Source organism: Arachis ipaensis, chromosome B07 (genome assembly GCF_000816755.2).
Source record: "Arachis ipaensis cultivar K30076 chromosome B07, Araip1.1, whole genome shotgun sequence".
Classification (NCBI taxonomy): domain Eukaryota; kingdom Viridiplantae; phylum Streptophyta; class Magnoliopsida; order Fabales; family Fabaceae; genus Arachis; species Arachis ipaensis.
The window spans coordinates 94,943,704-94,964,940 of NC_029791.2; the positions used below are offsets into that span (position 1 = coordinate 94,943,704).

At 38.2% G+C, this 21,237-nt stretch overlaps 1 protein-coding gene across 1 annotated transcript; it reads right to left on the reverse strand.

Moving 5' to 3' along the window:
• Positions 279 to 911, reverse strand: LOC107607446. Its single transcript, XM_016309403.1, has one exon. It carries the CDS (start codon positions 909 to 911, stop codon positions 279 to 281), a length of 633 nt encoding a protein of 210 aa, XP_016164889.1.

Sequence of the window (21,237 nt, forward strand, 5' to 3'; positions counted from 1 at the left end):
GTCCAAAAACACCCAAAAATTCCCTACAACATATAAAAATGGGGTGTTTGCTTTTGTGCACTAACAATCCAACCCACTTATAATCCATGAAAATCTTCATGAATATCACAACTAGCACAATAAAGTCTATCTAAACAAACTTAAACGCTTCACAATCACCAAATCAAGCAAGAGTTCAAGAGTATATACAAAATAGGCAAAAGGGTAGATCTCACCATGGTGGGGTGTCTCCCACCTAGCACTTTTGTTTAACGTCCTTAAGTTGGACGGTCATTAGCTCAATTCTTGTTGCCATTAGGTGCATCTTCTAAGAGGAACACCTCCATCTCCTTGTTGCTTTTTATCTTTTCACCATGATACAACTTTAGCCGATGCCCATTAGCCTTGAAAATGTCGGAGCTTAAAGGATGGCGCAAATGATAGACCCCATACGGCTCCGCCTTTTCGACTCTATAGGGTCCTTCACATCTTGACCTTAGCTTTCCGGGCATCAACCTCAATCTTGAATTGTAAAGGAGGACTAGGTCGCCGGCTCTAAATTCTTTTCCTCTTATGGTCTTATCATTCATGGCTTTCATATTTTCTTCGTAAAGTCTAGAGTTCTCATAAGCTTCTAACCGCAAACACTCTAATTCCACTAGTTGTAGCTTTCTCTCAATTCTGGCCCCTCCCAAACTTGAATTGTACTCCTTGATGGCCCAATATTCTTTGTGTTCTATCACCACCAGTAAGTGCCAAGCTCTGCCATAGACCAACCGAAAGGGGCTCATGCCAATTGGTATTTTGTACGCCGTTCGGTAGGCCAATAGTGCATCAGTGAGCTTAGCACTCCAATCTTTTCGATGAGGCTTCACAATTCTTTTCAATATGCGTTTAATCTCCCGATTCAAAACCTCAACTTGGCCGTTCATTTGGGGGTGATAGGCCGTAGCTATTTTATGTATGATGCCATATTTCTTCATGAGTCCTTCCATTCTCTTATTGCAAAAATGTGAGCCTTGGTCGCTCACGATTGCTCGTGGCGACCCAAATCTACAAATTATGTTATTTTTCACAATGGAAAGGACCACATTAGCATCGTCCGTCCGGGTGGGTATCGCTTCCACCCATTTGGACACATAATCAACGGCTAGTAGAATGTAGAGAAAACCATTAGAATTTGGGAATGGCCCCATGAAGTCGATACCCCATACATCAAAAATCTCACAAAATAGCATGGTTTGTTGGGGTGTTTCATCCTTCTTGGAGATATTACCAAATCTAAGACATTGAAAACAAGATTTACAAAAGAGAGAAGAGTCCTTGAAAAGAGTTGGCCACTAAAATCCACAATCTAGGATTTTCTTTGCCGTTCTTTGAGGTCCATAATGGCCTCCTCCCTCGGAGGAGTGGCAAGCTTCTAAGATTGATTGGAATTCGGTTTGTGGAATGTACCTCTGAATTACTTGATCCGCTCCATATCTCCAAAGGTATGGGTCATCCCATACATAGTATTTGGATTCTCTATTTAGCTTATCCTTTTGATGTTTGGAGAGATTAGGAGGAAAGGTGCGGGATACCAAGTAATTGGCTATTGGTGCATACCAAGGAATGACTTCCGAGATTGCTTGCAAGCCCTCAAGGGGAAAAGAATCATTAATAGGAGTGGTATCGCCTTTGGTGTGTTCAAGGCGACTTAAGTAATCCGCTACTAGGTTTTGCGAACCGCTCCTATCTTTGATTTCCAAGTCGAATTCTTGCAATAATAAAACCCATCTAATCAATCTCGGTTTGGATTCCTTCTTAGCCAACAAATACTTAACACCGCATGATCCGAGTACACTACCAAAGCAAAAACTATTGCCAATAGTTCTTTTTCGGTGGTAGTGTAGTTGGATTGGGCTCCATCCAATGTTTTTGATGCATAGGCTATGACATACGGATTCTTACCCTTGCGTTGTGCTAGCGCGGCTCCCACGGCAAAGTTTGAAGCATCACACATTATTTTAAAAGGCCGACTCCAATCCGGCCCTCTCACAATGTGAGCTTGGGTCAATGCCACCTTAAGCTTGTCAAAAGCCTCCATGCATTCTTTGCTTAGATCAAATTCAACTTCCTTTTGCAACAATCGGATAGAGGCAATGCTACCTTACTAAAGACCTTTATAAATCTTCGATAGAAACCTGCATGTCCAAGTAACGAACGGACTTCCCTCTCGGAGGAGGGGTAAAGCAAGCTAGATATAACATTGATCTTTGTTGGATCCACAGAAATACCATCTTTGGAAACAATATGTTCTAAAATGATACCTTGCCTAACCATAAAATGACATTTCTCAAAATTTAGGACAAGGTTCGATTTAGTGCATCTTTCCAACACTTTTGCAAGGTTATCCAAGCATTGATCAAAAGAGTCCCCATAGACTGTGAAGTCATCCATGAATACCTCCATGCATTGCTCTAGAAAATCTGCAAATATGCTCATCATGCACCTTTGGAAAGTTACCGGTGCATTGCATAAGCCAAATGGCATACGCTTGTAGGCATAAGTTCCAAAGGGACACATAAATGTTGTTTTATCTTGATCCTCTAAAGCAATGCGGATTTGAAAATACCCCGAATAGCCATCTAGAAAACAATAATAAGGTTTACCGGATAATTGATCTAACATTTGATCGATAAACGGTAACGGAAAGTGATCCTTCCTAGTGGCCATGTTCAAACGCCGGTAGTCGATACATACCCTCCAAGAGTTTTGCACCCTCGTAGCTATAAGCTCTCCGCTCTCATTCTTGATTGTGGTCACCCTGGACTTCTTTGGCACAACTTGGACGAGACTTACCCATTCACTATCCGAAATGGGGAAAATGATGTCTGCCTCTAATAACTGGGTAACCTCTTTTCTTACAACCTCTAGAATTGTAGGATTCAATCGCCTTTGAGGTTGCCGAACGGGTCTAGCTCCTTCTTCTAAGAAGATTCGATGCTCGCACACTTGGGGGGTTTATGCCCACTAGGTCCGCCAAGCTCCATCCTATATCTCTTTTGTTCCTCCTCAAAACATCAAGTAACCTTTCTTCTTGTGGAGGAGTGATAAACCCCAATTTTGTGGTTTATTTTGTGCTTATTTTTTGGGATTTTATCACCTTTTCTCACATTTATTCAATAAAATAGCATGGTTTTGTAATTCTCTCTTAATTTGTGCTTAAGTGTAAAAACATGCTTTTTAGGCCCTAAATTGGTTATTTTAATTCACTTTAATTCCATTCGATGCCTTGATGTGTTTGTTGAGTAATTTCAAGTTCATAAGGCAAGTATTGAATGGATGAAGTGAAGAGAAAAACATGCAAAGTGGAGAAATCATGAAGAAATGAGCTTTTCGAGAATTGAGGGCCACGCGCACGCGTCACTCACGCATACGCGTGAGTAGAGGTTTTTGCTAGCGACGCGCACGCGTCACCCACGCGTATGCGTGATGCTCAACACGTGACCCACTTAAAGTGAAATCGCCGGGGGCGATTTCTAAGCTGCCCAGGCCCAAATCCAACTCGTTTCTGAGGGTATTTGTTGCAGAATTGAAGATTGAGCAAATGGGGAGCACTTAGTTAGTCATGATGAGCCTTTAGTTAGTTTTCTAGAGAGAAAAGCTCCCTCTTCTCTCTAGAATTAGGTTAGGATTAGGTTAATTTCTCTTAGATCTAGGTCCAATTTCATGTTTTCATCTTGTTTTCTTTATGAATTCTTGCTTCTACACCTTCATTCTCTTAGTTTTCATGTTAATTTTCCTTTTATGCTTCTTTCATGTTTATGAACTCTTGTTGGATTTGGATCTCTTTTAATGCAATTTAATGTTTGATGTTCTTTTATTGTTGATTTGAGTTGTGATCTTACTTTTCTTGCAATTGGTAGTTGGTAGATTTTATTGATTTTTGCAATTTATGATGTTTGCTTTTATTGCACTCTAGATGTTTGATGAAATGCTTTCTCTAGTTTTTGAGTAGTTTTCTTGACTCTTGGCCTAGGCTAAGGGAATTGAGTGACCTTGAGTCATTGGGTCTCATTGAATTGGTGATTTGAGAACCCTTAGTGGTCAATTTGATAACCATTGACTCTAGCCTACTACTAAGTCAATTAGTAGCTAGGTTAGGACTTATGGATTGATGTGGATCAAGCCATTTGACGTACTTCAAGCCTAGGAGTAGATATTACGTACTTAAGGATTTTGTAAGTAGACTTAATGAGCTCGGTTCCTCATAATTGTCAATACATAGTTTGTGAACAAGGATGGGGATCTCAATTACCTATGTCTAGCCAAGAGTTCTTTACCTTGCCTTTATTAATTCTTAATTTACTCTTCTTGTCATTTAAATTCTATTACCCTTTTATCAATCAAACTCTTTGTTCCTTCATAGCCAATAATTGCCCATTTCATTGCAATTCCTTGTGAGACGACCCGGAGTCTAAATATTTCGGTTAATTTTCACTAGGGTTTATACATGTGACAAAACCAATTTAAATTTGATGTGAGAGTTGTTTGTTGGTTTGGAGCTATGCTTACAACAAAGTAATTCTTTTCTATAAGAAAAAAATCTAGACCGACGATAATCCTCACTTATCAAATTTATGGCGCTGTTGCCGGGGAATTGCAATGGTGCTTTGTTATTGGCTATTGTATATATTGTGAATATGTTTGCCCTTTTGCTTCTTTGTTAGTTGTTGCTAGTTGTAGGACTTTGCTTTCTTTATTCTTTGCTAGTTTTCATTTTTATTTTCTCTTATCACCATGAATTCTCATCACTTTGGCTATGAGTGTGGTTTAAACTATGTTGTAGGAAATGGAAGCTTTAATGAGGATTTGCATCAAGGATTTAGAGATCAAAGGTGGGTGGATCCCCAAGCTTATGGACAACCCTCTTGGCAACAACCTCCTCCGAATTCTTATGGGTACAATCCAAATCCTAATGCATATCAATCTAATGTATGTGATGACCCTTATTGCAATTGTCAACCACAACCACCACATACATATGAACCCTTCCCTCAACATAGTCCTCAACAACCATACCCACAAGCCTCATACCACCATTCACCTCCATATGACCCTAACCCATTCCCACCATACCAACCACCATATGAACCATACCTAGGACCACCATATTTCCAACACCAATACTCCCAAGAACCACAAACTCTATATGCACCACCTCAAGACTTTCACCAATATGAACCACCTTCCAACTACAATACCTTTCCCTCAAACAACGAACCCTCTCTTCCACCACCGCCCTCCGATGAAGCCTTTATGCTAGAACTAAGGAATCTTGAATCTCATATCTTAAGGCAACACGAGGAGGATGAAAAGAAGTTTAAGGAGTTAAAAGCCAAGATGGCTATCATGATAGAAGTCGTTAGCAACATAGTCTCATCCTGTCTAAGCTTGCGCAATCAAAGCACTCCAATTGTTGAATGTAGAGAAGCAATCATGGAGCTTAGTGAGGGAGTAAATTTGGAGCTCCAAGGTGGAGAAGAAGAGTTAAAGCAAGAAGTCCAACAAGAGGAGGAGGTAGAGATTATTAAACAAGAGGAAGTAGTGGTTGGGTATTTAGGATATGTTGAGTACATAGAGGAATCTCAAGTGGAGGAACCTTCTCCCATGAAGTGCGAAATTGGTGTTAAGGAGGAGAGTGCACAACCTCCAAGGCACAATGTGATTGGAGAAGTGGAAGAAGTGGTACAAGCGATAAGCCCTCCTATCTATGATGATTCCGCATCAACATATGATCCTTCTAAGCTTGATGAGTCCTTTCCTATTATACTTGGAATTGATGATGAGGTAGATTTTACTAAGCCTCTTATTTTTTATTTGAGTGATGGGGAAGAGATAGAAAAATTCAGTGAAGAAGAATGTGATCTTGAGGAAGCTTGGCAAGAGGTAGAGCTTGAAGAACCATGCCAAGTGGTGGAAGCCTCTAGAAGAGGATGGACGAGAGTGGAACATGCCTTGTCAAGACCGTTGGGAACTCTTCCACCTAGGTTGTCATCTAATCCTCCATTTGAGTGGGTAAAACTTCTAACTCTTAGCTTTATTATCCCACTTGAATTTGGTTTTCTTGAAATGGATGGCCAACTTAGGGCGCTTTATGGAATTAAGCGTAAGAGGAGGATGTTTAGTAGTTGGCATTGTAAATCTAGGCTCATTATGGTTGGAAGCTCAAAATTGAGGAGCGTGGATTGGTGTAGTGCTCAATTGAATAGGTCTAGGACGATCGTTTGGTGCCTTCATAAGAATTCGGCTTCTCCACCACCCGGAGAGGATTACAATGATCAATTTAAAGACGGGTATGAAAACAAAGTGTGGGATCCCGGATTACAAGGTGCGGATCAACTTTGGGAGCCCATGGCTTGTGAAGAACTCCATCAAGGCTTGGAGATATTAACCTTGAATGATGAACCACAATGGAAGTCCAAGCATTGTTGGATGTTCAAGGATGGATTCAAGCACAAGCCACCTTGATGAGGAGCTCCCCATAAGTCCAACTTAAGGACAATAAATAAAACTGCTAGGTGGGAGACATCCCACCATGGTACAATCTTTCCCTTTTTCCTCTTTGTGGATATTGGTAATTTATGTTTAATTTCATGTTTTATTTGATTACTTGAGTTTATTTGGGAGTCTAGTAGGTTAAATAAGATTTTATGATGTTTTGGTAGCTGTTTGGAATGCTTGGTTTGGTGCAAAAACATGGAAAAAATTTGAAAAACAGAGTACCATCCATGCGTACGCGCACTCCACGCGTATGCGTGACCCAAGTATTTTCAACCATCCACGCACAGGCGTCATGCATGCGTACGCGTGGATGCAAATATTTTAACTCCCAGCCATTTTACCGAGAGTTGCACGAACAGTGCGCACGCACTGTGGACGCGTACGCGTCACTCTTAAAATAAGCCATCGACGTACACGCGTGCTTCACGCGTACGCGTCGTTCCCATTTCGCCATTTCCACGCGCACGCGTCACTAATGCGTACGCGTGGGCTCCCATGTATAAACCATCTATTCTTCTCTTCTTTCCATTTCTTTCCTTCTTCTCTCTTCTCTTCTTTTCTTTCCACCCTTCAAACATCATTCAATACTACCAAACACCATATAACACCATTTCTTTTAGTTAGTTAGTTAGTTAGTTTACTTTTTGTTCAACTTTTGTTTTCTATTATAAGTGTTGGATTAGTAATCTTGTTTACTGTTTACTGCTGCTGATTGCTAATAGGATGTTGTCTTAACATCAATTGTGCTAATATTCCTTGTTGGATTCTTTTTTGAGGTTATATTTGGTTACTTGGTTTGGAACTTTTCATGCTTAATGTTTTTGAATACCAAGTACATGTTACATTGCCTATTTGCATCTTAATTCTTTGAATTGCATGTTTTGGCCACCATGCATTCATCATCTATTGTTAGACAAATGTACATTATCGATGCATTGTTTCTTAGGTGTTGCTTATTCATGATTGACCCTTACTCATATCACCTATTTTATGCATTGATATTTTGAAATTGTGAAATTGGATTCAAAGCTTACCTAGTGACATATTTTTGAGCTTGTAAAGTTTTGTGGACCATGCTTGCTATGTGATTGATTTTCACTTCTATATTCTCTTTTCCCTAAGTTCCATAGCACTCATGTGCTCCACCTCTATGTCACTTTGGTGTTGCAACAACTTCAATATGTGTCATTGTTTGATGTGTGAGCTTTCCATGCCATTTTGTTCACCAAGTTTACTTACACATCAATCAATGTCCATTAATTATCCAATTTCACAATTGCTTGACTTTTGGCTTGAATGCTTTCATGCTTCTTTATTGCTTGATTGGTTGTCTTAGCCTACAAGTTTAAAGCATCTCAAGCACACTAGATTGAGTGAAGTGTATGCTTTCTTTTGTATAATTGTGACATAGCTTCTTATGCTAGTATGTGTGTTCTAAACCGCCTACAACTTAGAATGCACACACCTATTTTTCATTAATGTCACACTAATTCACTCACTTCATTTTAGTGATTTACCTCATTCCAATAATTTACGCTTCTTTGCTTTTTACTTTCTTATCTTACGGTGTTATTTTCTATTTTTCATGACTGATGCACCATAAGCAAAAATGGAAGCGAGAATAAAGAACACGTAGTAACCGGTTGACCTACCAGCTGAAGGTGGCAACTCGGGAAGTCGCCGTACCCCCTTACTCATATTTGAGTGCACCGAGGATGGTGCAAACTTTTAAGTGTCGAGAGGTCGTCCGACCAGTCGGCGCTTTTGGGTGACAAGTTTCTAATCCCAACACTTTTGCATTTCATTCTTAGATCTTGTAGGATTTTTAGTTACATTTTCTTATTTTGCATATGTATATAATAATCTTAGTCAAATAATGAGATTCTCCAAGGATTTTTATCTATAGGGCACCCCAATTGATTGAAAAAAAATTTAGAACTTGCTAGAACTATATATTGTGGAACATGATTTTTGAGCTAAGAACACAAGCATATGAGACTTGAGCCTAATTGTGTGGTTACATCATATAACCACTTATTTTCATTCTTGTGTGCATTATTCTCTTCCTATGATTGTAATCTTTGATTTGTTTGATTCTTTATGTCCATTATTTTGTGTATACATGCACTTATATGATTGAGGCCATTGTTCAAATAGCTTACTTACCCAAATAGCCTACCTTTTATCTTCCATTATTAGCCAATTTTGAGCCTATGCTTAACCCATTTGTTCTTAATTTTAGCACATTACAAGCCTAAAGCGAAAAATAATAAATGTCCCTTGTTTGGGATCTTTGATTAGCTTAGCCTAGTGAGAGTGTTCATTATATGATTTTGGGAGAGTTGGGAATATTGGGTAGAGATAAAAGTATATTTTTGTATTTTTTGTTGAAAATTTTGGGAATTGGGTACATGCTCATGCGTTAATTAAATGTAAGACCATATGCATTGATACTTTTGTATATACTTTATTGCAAAAAGAAAAAAATATTAAAAAGAAAAAATATAGAAAAAGAAAAAGAAAGAAAAGAAAAGCAATAAAAATGGGACAAAATGCCTCAAAGTAAAGTTCAATAAAAATCAATGCATATGTGTGGTGACCAAAAATAGAATGCATGAGTGTGTGAAAAAGTGAAGAATGGGTAGTTAAGTTAGCTTTAAATTGTATAGGTTGTTATATAGGTTAGGTGGGAAGCTTAGGTTAATCAAAGATTCAAATTCTAGTCCACTTAACCATATACAATCTTACCTTGACCCTAGCCCCATTACAACCTATGGGAAAGTCCTCATGATATTTGTATGCATGCATGAAATAATTTGTCGATTGTTAAATGAAAAACAAATCTTAGAAAGCATGATTAGGGGAGAATTGAGTGAATCAACCCCATACACTTGAGCGCCTAGAGCGGACATACATCCGGTGAGGGTTCGATTCCTCAATTACATGTTTCCACCCATGATCATCTTTTCTTGCAAGTTTGTAAAATCTTTCAATGATTCAATTCAATTGTAGGTTTGCTTTGATTGCTATTGCTTTAGCCCTTGTACTTGTATATGTATTCTTGGAAATTGATTTGTTTTGACCAAGTAGATGCATTCATGTAGATAGATTGCATATAGATAGGTTGTATATAGTTAGTTTGCATTGAATAAATGTTGATACCTGACGATCGGTTTTTCTATCGGTAAATAAAGATAAAAATATGATCGCGTTGTAAGTATAGCTTCTAAACCAATAGAAAATCCTTTTGTACAAACGTTTTGGTTGTCACAAGTAACAAACCCCTTTAAAATTGATAACCGAAGTATTTAAACCTCGGGTCGTCTTCTCAAGGAACTGCAGGGAGGTGTTCTTATTATTGGTTATGAGTTTTGTAAATTGGGGGTTTTGAAAGTAAGGAACAAGTAATTTAAATGACAAGTAAAATAAATAAATAACTATAAAATAAACTCTTGGCAAGGTATGAAAATTCGGAAGTCCTATCCTAGTTACTCCTATGAGAATGGAAGTTAATCCCACTTAGTTAACCCTTATGAAAGCAAGGGAAAGTAAAGTAAACTAATTAGTTAGATTTCCAAGTCCTAGCCAACTCCTAAGGAAAGACTAGAGTTAGTGGAATACCAGTCAATTTAGCTGACATAACAACCAATCACGGATAGCTGATAACTCAAGAGCTTCCAGTTAATCAATTAAAGCCAATAACATAAAAAGCTAAATAAGAATCAATGATCTGAAATACCTCAATTGCATTAATAAGAGAAAATCAATTTAAACATAAAGAGTTCATAAGCCAATCTGGCAACATAAGTAATTAAATGATAGTATTAAAATATCTAAAAGTAAAAGAGAAATATAAAGTAAAAGGAATATTGAACCTGATAAAGAGTTGAAATTCTAAATCCTTTAAGAGGAATCCTAATCCTAAAACCTAAGAGAGATGAGAGAACCTCTCTCTTTAAAAACTACATCTAAACTATGAAAAGTGAATAATTGAAGACCTGATAATGAATGGATGCATTCTCCCACTTTATAACCTCTAATCTGTGCTTTCTGTACTTGGATCTGGGCCAAAAAGGATTTCAGAAATCGCTGGGAGTGTTTTTTGTAATTTCTGGTGCGTGGCATCTGTCACGCATCCGCGTGGGTCACGCGGTCGCGTCATCTGGAGTTTTCCTTATCACGCGTTCGCTTCGGTCGTGCATCCGCGTCACCTGTGTTCTGCTTAAGGCGCGCGTCCGCGTTAGTCACGCGTTCGCGTCGCTGCCTTTTCGCGCTGGGCATGCGACCGCGTCGTCCATGAGTTCGCGTCATTGCCAATTTCCTCAAAAACTCTATTTTGTGCTTTCCTTCCATTTTTGTATGTTTCCTTTCCATCATTTAAGTCATTCCTGCCTTAGAAGATCTGAAACTACTCAACACACAAATCACGACATCGAATGGTAATAAAGGGTAATTAAAATAATTATTTTTAAAAGCATGGGAAACATGTTTTTCACATATATCACATAATAAGGAAGGAAAAGTAAAACCATGCAATTTACATGAATAAGTGGGTGAAGGGTTGAATAAATCACTTAAATTGAGCACAATATATATCATAAAATATGGGTTTATCAATAATACCCTTTGCTTCTTTCTTGATTTTAGCATGAGGACATGCTTAGTTTAAGTGTGGGGAGGTTTGATAAACCTCAATTTTGTGGTTTATCTTGTGCTTATTTTGGGGGATTTTATCACCTTTTCTCACATTTATTCAATGAAATAGCATGGTTTTGTAATTCTCCCTTAATTTGTGCTTAAGTGTAAAAACATGCTTTTTAGGCCTTAAATTGGTGATTTTAATTCACTTTAATTCCATTCGATGCCTTGATGTGTTTCTTGAGTGATTTTAGGTTCATAAGGCAAGTATTGAATGGAAGAAGTAAAGAGAAAAGCATGCAAAGTGGAGAAATCATGAAGAAATGAGCTTTTCGAGAATTGAGGGCCACGCGCACGCGTCATGCACGCGTACGCGTGATTGGAGATTTTCAAGCCACGCGCACGCGTCACTCACGCGTACGCATGAGTAGAGGTTTTTGCCAGCGACGCGCACGGGTCACCCACGCGTACGTGTGATGCTCGACACGTGACCCACTTAAAGTGAAATTGCTGGGGGCGATTTCTGAGCTGCCCAGGCCCAAATCCAACTCGTTTATGAGGGTATTTATTGCAAATTTGAAGATTGAGCAAAGGAGGAGCACTTAGTTAGTCATGATGAGCCTTTAGTTAGTTTTCTAGAGAGAGAAGCTCCCTCTTCTCTCTAGAATTAGGTTAGGATTAGGTTAATTTCTCTTAGATCTAGGTCCAATTTCATGTTTTCATCTTGTTTCCTTTATGAATTCTTGCTTCTACACCTTCATTCTCTTAGTTTTCATGTTAATTTTCCTTTTATGCTTCTTTCATGTTTATGAACTCTTGTTGGATTTGGATCTCTTTTAATGCAATTTAATGTTTGATGTTCTTTTATTGTTGATTTGAGTTGTGATCTTACTTTCCTTGCAATTGGTAGTTGGTAGATTTTATTGATTCTTACAATTTATGATGTTTACTTTTATTGCACTCTAGATGTTTGATGAAATGCTTTCTCTAGTTTTTGAGTAGTTTTCTTGACTCTTGTCCTAGGTTAAGGGAATTGAGTGACCTTGAGTCATTGGGTCTCACTGAATTGGTGATTTGAGAACCCTTAGTGGTCAATTTGATAACCATTGACTCTAGCCTACTACTAAGTCAATTAGTAGCTAGATTAGGACTTATGGATTGATGTTGATCAAGCTATTTGACGTACTTCAAGCCTAGGAGTAGATATTACGTACTTAAGGCTTTTGTAAGTAGACTTAATGAGCTCGGTTCCTCATAATTGGCAATACATGGTTTGTGGACAAGGATGGTGATCTCAATTACCTATGTCTAGCCAAGAGTTCTTTACCTTGCCTTTATTAATTCTTAATTCTCTCTTCTTGTCATTTAAATTCTATTACCCGTTTACCAATCAAACCCCTTTTTCCTTCATAGCCAATAATTATCCATTTCATTGCAATTCCTTGTGAGACGACCCAGAGTCTAAATACTTTGGTTAATTTTCATTGGGGTTTGTAAATGTGACAAAACCAATTTAAATTTGATGTGAGAGTTGTTTGTTAGTTTGGAGCTATGCTTACAACGAAGTAATTTTTTTCTATAAGAAAAAAATCTAGACCGACGATAATCCTCGCTTATCAAGGAGTGAGTTCCCTTGCAACAATTACCGGGAACTTATGAGCTTCATCAAGATAGGCATATTTTAGATGGGGTGGTAGTGGTTTCAACTCCACATGTTGTTCTTGACTTGGCATTTGAACTTCCGGTGGATCCGGAGGGGGTATGATGTTCTCTTCACATTCGTGTGGGCTCCCCACACTTGATTCTTCAATCTTCTCATCAATATTTGCACAATTCACTTCGGCCACAACATTGTCAATTAAGTCACACCGGAATATGGAATGATTCTCCGGTGGGTGTCTCATGGCTTTATCGAGACTAAAGCAAACAACTCTTCCGTCGATTTCAAAAGAATAGGTTTCCGAATAGACATCCAATTTGAACTTAGAGGTCCTCAAGAATGGCCTCCCAAGTAAGATAGATGATGTCCTTTCGGATTCACTAGGTGGCATCTCAAGGATATGAAAATCAATCGGAAATACCAAACCCTTTATATTTACCAACACATCTTTCGCAATACCCATCACAGTTATTATGCTCTTGTCCGCCAAGACAAACCTAGCCGCCGACCACTTCAACGGTGGGAGCTTCAATATATGATAAACGAAAAGAGGCATAATACTAACGCATGCACCAAGATCGCACATACAATCAATGAATTGAACTCCATCTATGGTACAAGTGACTAAGCAAGGGCCCGGATCACCACATTTTTCCGGTATTGCTCCCATTAAGGCCGAAATAGAACTCCCCAATGGAATAGTTTCTAACTCATGGATTCAATCTTTGTTCATACACAAATCCTTAAGAAACTTTGCATACTTAGGTACTTGATGGATAGCATCAAAGATATGGATAGTTACCTTAACTTTCTTAAACATCTCCACCATTTTAGGGTCAAGTTCTACACGCTTCTTAGTCTTTCTTGCCAATGTAGGAAATGGAATTGGTTGAGCCACTTCCTCCATGACTTACTCATCTTTAGAGGCTTTACTCCTTGGTTGAGAGACTTCATCTTCAACTACCTCATGTGCTTCATCCTCTTCTTCAATTTCTTCTATCTCAACCACATCCTCCTCTTGAGTAACTATCATTGGGCTAGGTGCCTTTGGACTCCTCTCTTTCAATTGAGTTCCGGACCTCAAGGTGATGGTATTGATGCCACCCTTGGGGTTGGGTAGAGGTTGAGAGGGTATGGCACTAGAACTTGAAGTTTGAGGAGTGGAGGTAGAAGGTGGTTCCATGCGAGCAATGAGGGCTTGGAGGGTAGAAGTAAGTCCGGTAAGGCTTGAGGTAAGTGTGTTTTGGATTTCTTTTTGCCCTTGGAGTATAGAACAGATTGTCTCATCTTGATTGGAGGAAGGAGAAGGATAGGTGATTTGAGATGCTTGCGATTGGTTGGGTTGAGGTGGTTGCCTATGAGGTGGTAGGTAGGTTTGGTAGTTTCTTCCTTGGTTTAGTTGTGGATGTGGTTAGGTTTATGAATATCGGTTTTATGAATTGTTGTTGTTCCATCTTTGGTTTCCTCCATTGTCCCTACCTCCTTGTTGATAATTATCTCGCTAACCTTGGTTGGAATTGTCTCTCCATCCTTGATTAAAGTTGTTACTCCCTTGGTTGTAATTGCCTCCTTGTTGGGGGTACCCTTGATTAAAATGGCCCCCTTGTAAATAGTATCCTTGATTAGGGCGATCATAGAAGTTATGGGTAGCCGCTAAAGTGTATTGGGAGTAGCATGAACAAATATCGCATACTCTTTGGGGGACCAATTGTTGGATTTGTTGGTGTTGAGGAGGTGGTGGTTGTTGTTGATGGAATGGAGGTTGTTGTTAATTCACTTGGAGTTGCTTTAGAAGACTTGTCATCTCACACAAGGTTTTGGTGAGGGTGGCGGTCTCACCACTAGAAGAAACTTCATTAACGGTTCTAGGGTGATTGCTCCTTTGTCTAGCATGCAAGGTGGACTCGGCCAAATCGGAGATCAATTGCCATGCTTCCTCTGCCGTTCTATATTTTGTCAAAGAACCTTTGCTTGAAGCATCTAAGAGGATATTGTCTTATGGTTTCATCCCTTGACAAAAATAGCTTATTAACACTAGAGTGTCAATCATATGGTTGGGGCATGAGTCAAGAAGCTTTCGGAACCGCTCCCAATATTTATATAGAGTTTCCAATTCACCTTGGACAATGCATGAGATTTCTTTTCGCAACTTATCGATCATCGCCGCGGGAAAGAATTTGTCTAAGAACTCTCTTCGAAGCAAATCCCAATCACTAACAATCTCACTTGGCAAAGAGTAGAACCACTCCTTAGCTTTCCCTTCAAGAGAGAAAGGAAAAGCATACAACCAAACCGCAATTTCACTAGAGCCTTCCCGCCTAGTAATGGAGCATACACCTTGGAAGTCCTTAAGGTGTCTAATAGGATCTTGAGCGGGAAGTCCTTGATACTTGGGAAGAAAATTGATTAAAGCCGTTTTAAGCTCAAAATTAGCATTCAAGTCCGGATGACGAATGTGAGTAGGTTGAAGAAAAAAATCCGAAGCACCGGCTTCCTTGAGAGTGACTCGCCTTGGGGCGGCCATGGTGTCTGTACCTAGATCAATAGAAGAGTTATTAGTAGTGTCTATGGATGAGTAAACAGTGCCTTCTTCGGATGACGATTCGGAATCAACTTCGGATATGGTAGGTGAATTGGTAGGAACCGTTTCACCACCTCCAAAGGCTAACCATCTCTGAGCTTTTCTAAGGTGAAGCAAAGTTCTTTCTATTTCCAGATCAAATCTAGCTAAGCTCGGATCGGGTAAATAACGCGTCATTCAAGGAAAGAGACAAAGAGCTCATGACAATAAAGTGTACTAAACAAAGAGTAATCCTAACTAACACAAACAATCAAGCTAAATGCAAGTATGTACATGTTCACATATCTACACTGACCAACAACATGGCACTCATGTGCAACTCCCCGGCAACGGCGCCATTTTGATGAGTGATTTTATGCTGGAGTAGAATTTATCAATAATTCCAATCATAGTATAGTCTAAACCGACACGCAATTCCACATCAAACAATCTAAAATCAATAACCGAGAGTATGAGTTCCGAGTCGTTCTCCCTAGGAGTGCTCCAAGATTCACATTGTTGGTTAGAGAGTGTATTGGTGTTTGGAGTTTCATATAAGAAAAGAACAAGCTAGTAGTGTGAATGAAAATCAAACGATATTAAAGCCTTGGCTAGAAGTGAGAATTTGACTTCCTATCATCATTATTTCAATCAATTGTAATCACAATTAGTTATTGCTTCACTTAGTTAACCTATAGTATAAAGGAAAGTCAAGTGAAAGTAATCAATTTGGATTCACAAGTCCTAGCCTAACCCTAGCGAAGTCTAGCTTTAATGACATGCAAATCAATTAGCAATTTCCAATTGATAATCAACAAAAGATATTAATAATTCAAGTGTCTCCAATATCTCAACTTCTAAGCCAAGAAAGAAAAGTCTACTCCATAGTTAAAGTTGGCATTTTCTCAAACACTTGGAGAGTAATGATGAGAGGCATTGTAAAATTGAGGATAAACTTGTAATCAAAAGTGTCTACTACAAGAGATTAACAACAATCAAACAATTGAAGGCTAAGAGCTTGAATTACCTCAATGTATCAATGGAAATAGAAGTAACAACATCCAAAAGCTAAGATCCACAAGTAACTTGAACAACAAGAACTAAATTGAGAATAGGAGATTCTAGATCTACAACTTGAAGCAATGTAGAAGTGAATTGACAATAGATCTCGCCAATGGATATAAGAGATTTCCAAATTTGAGAAGCTAAACCCTAGAGAAAAGCTAGAGAGAAGTTAGAGTTTCTCTCTCTACAAAATGTAACTTCCAACTAAAAATATCTAAAATGAGTCAATAGATGAGAACCACTTCATCCCTTGGTCTTCATATGGGTTTTGGCGCCAGAATTAGTTCCAATTGGGTCCCACAACTTCTCTGAATTCGCTGCGTTTTCCTCTTAAAAATCACGTGCAGACACCATCGCGTACGCGTACAGCACGCGTGCGCGTCCCTAAGGTTTTCAAAATCCACGCGCAAGCGTCAAGCGTGCATACGCGTCCATGAGGTTCTGGCTAAGTCATGCGAATACGCCGGCTTCTGGCTCTGGCTCCTTCCGGCCGGTCCTGATGGCGCGTATCCACGCGTACGCGCAAGGTACGCGTGCGCATCGCTGCTCAAACTCCAAAACTTCATTTTTCATGCTCCTTTCCTTCATGCATGCTTCCTCTCTCTCTTCTAAGCCATCCTAACCCTATAACTTCTGAAATTACTTAACAAACAGATCACGGCATCGAATGGTAGTAGGAGAGGATTCAAATATGGCATATTTAGTGTAAAAGAAGCATGTTTTCATCCATGGAGCAAAATCGGGAAGGAAACACGAAACCATGCATTTTCTATGAATAAGTGTGAAAGAACATCGTTAAAACCTCAAAATCCATACAAGATAAACCCTAAAAACGGGGTTTATCAACCTCCCCACACTTAGACCAAGCATGTCCTCATGCTTGAAGGAAAACCAAAGACCAAAGAATCACAAGAGAATGGGATTTATAAGATGCAACCTACCTACATGAATGCAACTAAAATGAAAGCTATTATCTTCTTGGTCAAGAGCAAATTATCCTTCCAAGGCACATCTATAAGCAAGCAGGGAAAGATGATAAACAATATATGAACTCTACCAATTCCAATCATCAAAGTGAAGTGTGCATAACTTGCATGAAGTCCGCTCGCGAGAGCCGGGAACGAGGAATTGAGCCTCGAACCCTCACGGGAAAGTGTCTGCACTCTATCCGCTCAGTGTATAGGGTTGATCACTCGATTCTCCTCTATTTCATGCTTTCCAAAATTTGTTCTTCCTCTAACAATCAACAGTTATTCCATGCATGCAAACACATATCATGAGGTCTTTTCTTGGGTTGTAATGGGGCTAGGGTCAAGGTAGGGGTATATATGCATGGATAAGTAGGCTAGAATTTGAATCTTTGATTAACCTAAGCATCCCACCTAACCTATATACAACCTATACACTAGAGTGCTAACCTAACTCCCCATTCCTCACTTTTCCATATACTCACGTGTTCACCTTTGGTCACTACACATATGCATTGATGGTTATTGAATCTTGCTTTGGGGCATTTTGTCCCCTTTTTCTTTCTTTCTTTTTCCTTTGGTTTTTTTTCTTTCTATATTTTTTTCCTTTTCATTGTTCATTTTGCTTTTCTTTTTGTTTTTCTCTTTCTTTTCTCTTCTTTTTTTTTCCTTTTGACGTACTTATATACAAAAGTACCAATGCATATGGTTTACTTATTCAATAGACACATGAGTATATACCCGCTCTCCAATATTTTCCTTAAAATAAAACATGCTCTTACCTCAACCAATGTCTCCCGTTTCCCACACTTGAATGACACACACACTAGCCTAAGTGATGAGCGGATAATTTATACCCTTTTTGGCATTGTTTTTAGGTAGTTTTTAGTATATTTTAGTTACTTTTTATTATATTTTTATTAGTTTTTATTCAAAAATCACATTTCTGGGCTTTACTAGGAGTTTGTGTATTTTTCTGTAATTTCAGGTATTTTCTGGCTGAAATTGAGGGACCTGAGCAAAAATCTGATTCAGAGGCTGAGAAAGGACTGCAGATGCTGTTGGATTCTAACCCTCCTGCACTCTAAATGGATTTTCTGGAGCTACAGAAGACCAATTGGTGCGCTCTCAATTGCGTTGGAAAGTAGACATCTTGGGCTTTCCAGCAATATGTAATAGTCTACATTTTGCTTAAGATTTGATGGCCCAAACTGGTGTTAAAAGCCAGCCAAAAACTTTCTGGCATAAAACGCCAGAACTGGCATACTTTTCGGCGTTAAACGCCCATTTTGGCACCCAAGGTGGCGTTTAACTCCAATATGAGGCATATGCACGTGGAAGCTTGAAAGCTCAGCCCAAACACTCACCAAGTGGACCCACGAAGTGGAATTCTGCACTATCTATACCTAGTTACTCATTTTTTGTAACCCAAGTTACTAGTTTAGTATAAAAACTACTTTTAGAGATTCATTTAGCAACTCATGACATTTTTTACATTCCATATTGTATCTTTGACAGCATGAGTCTCTAAACCCCATAGGTGGGGGTGGGGAGCTCTACTGTGTTTCAATAGATTAATGCAATTACTACTGTTTTCTATTTAATCACGCTTGATTCTATTCTAAGATACTCACTCGTACTTCAATATAGAGAATATGATGATCCGTGATACTCATCATTATCCTCAACCTCTGAACGTGTGCCTGACAACCACTCCCGTTCTATCTGAGCTCAACGTAGTCATTGGGCGACAGCTTGAGTGTGTATCTCTTGGGTTTCTAATCTACAGACCGAGTCCAGGGGTTAGAACCTTCGTGGTATAGGCTAGAATCATTGGCAGCATTCCTGGGATCCGGAAAGTCTAAACCTTGTCTGTGGTATTCCGAGTAGGATCTGGGAAGGGATGACTGTGACGAGCTTCAAACCTTCAAATGTTGGGCACAGTGACAGTGTGCAAAAGGACAAGGGTCCTATTCCGACGCTTGTGGGAACCGACAGATGATTAGCCGTACGGTAGCTGTACTTGGTATTTTTCATCCGAGACGAGAAATCCGACAGTTGATTAGCCGTGCAGAGATCATACCTGGTATTTTTCATCCGAGAGAATCATACAGCTTGCCATTGAAGAAAGCCATGCGTGTTTGGAGAAGAAGATAGTAGGAAAGCAGAGATTCAGACGACAGAGCATCTCCGGAACCTCAACCTGTTCCTCATTACTGAATCACAAGTACCATCTATTTTATGTTATTTACTTTTCATAAATATAATCATTTTAGTATTAATCTCCTAACTAAGATTTACAGGATAACCATAGCTTGCTTCAAGCCGACAATCTCCGTGGGATCAACCCTTACTCACGTAAGGTATTACTTGGACGACCCAGTCCACTTGCTGGTTAGTTGTGCAGAGTTGTGAAAAGTGTGATCACAATTTCGTGCACCAAGTTTTTGGCGTCGTTGCTGGGGATTGTTCGAGTTTGGACAACTGACGGTTCATCTTGTTGCTTAGATTAGGAAGAATTTACCTTTTTAGTTAGTTTAGAGTCACTAAATTTGAGTCTTTTATTTTCTTTTCAAAAATCTTTCAAAAATTTTTATTTTTCTTTATTAATCTGTGATTTGTATTTGAGTCTTTATTATTGTTCTTGTTAAAATTTTTAAAAACCTTGTTTTATTTTTCTAAATTTCTTTACGAAATTTTTAATAAATAAATAAAAACCAATAACCTCATAATTTAGTCTTCTGTCTGAGTTTAGTTTCATGTTTTAAGTTTGGTGTCAATTGCATGCCTTTATGTTTCTTTCAATTTTTCAAATTACATGTTCTTAGTTCTTTCTTGATCTTCAAGTTGTTCTTATTTATTTTCCTTGTTTGATCTTTAGTTTTTCTTGTTTTGTGTCTTTCCTTGTTTTTCTTGTGCATTTTCGAATTATTAGTGTCCAAAGTATAAAAATTTTTAAGTTTGGTGTTCTTTGTGTTTTTATTTTCTTAAAGATTTCCAAAATTTGTTCTTGGTGTTCATCTTGATCTTCAAAGTGTTCTTGGTGTTCATCTTGACATTCAAAGTTTTCTTGTTTATTTTCTTTGTTTTGATCTAAAAATTCTAAGTTTGGTGTCATTTTATTGTTTTTCTCTTTCCTCATTAAATTCAAAAATATCTTTTCTCTTTATTTTAAATTGAAATTTTCAAAAATTACATTTAAAATTCAGATTTCTATTCTAAATTTTTTTATCTTATCTTATCTTAGTTTTAAATTTCAAAAATCATATCTTTTTCAAAATCTTATCTTATCTTATTCCAAAAATTCAAAATTTAAAATTCAAAATTTAATTTTCAAATTCAAAATTTAAATTTCAAAACCTTTTAATTTAAAAACTTATCTTCTCTTACCTAACTTATCTTATCTTTTCTAATCTCAAATCTTCAAATCATATCTTTTTCAAATCTTTCTTTTATTTATTTTCTTACAAGTATCTTTAATTTTAAGACATATCTTTTTCAAAACTTCCTATCCACTTTCTCTCTCTTCATTTTTCGAAAATCCTCACCCGTTTTTTTCAAATCTTTTTAATTAATTAATTATTTTAGTTTTCAATTTTCTTTTAATTTTTGAACTTATATTTGACTTTTCATTTATTTTATTTTATTTTATTTTATTTTAATTTCGGTATTCAAAAAAAAGGGGGGGGAATAAAATTTTTATTCACAATCCACATCATCTCCCTTTCTCCATCCTAGACCTAAGTGGAAATGAATAGTCCAAAAGGACTCTAGGGTCATATGCTAACCCCACTACTGCCTCATATGGGAGTAGTATCTGT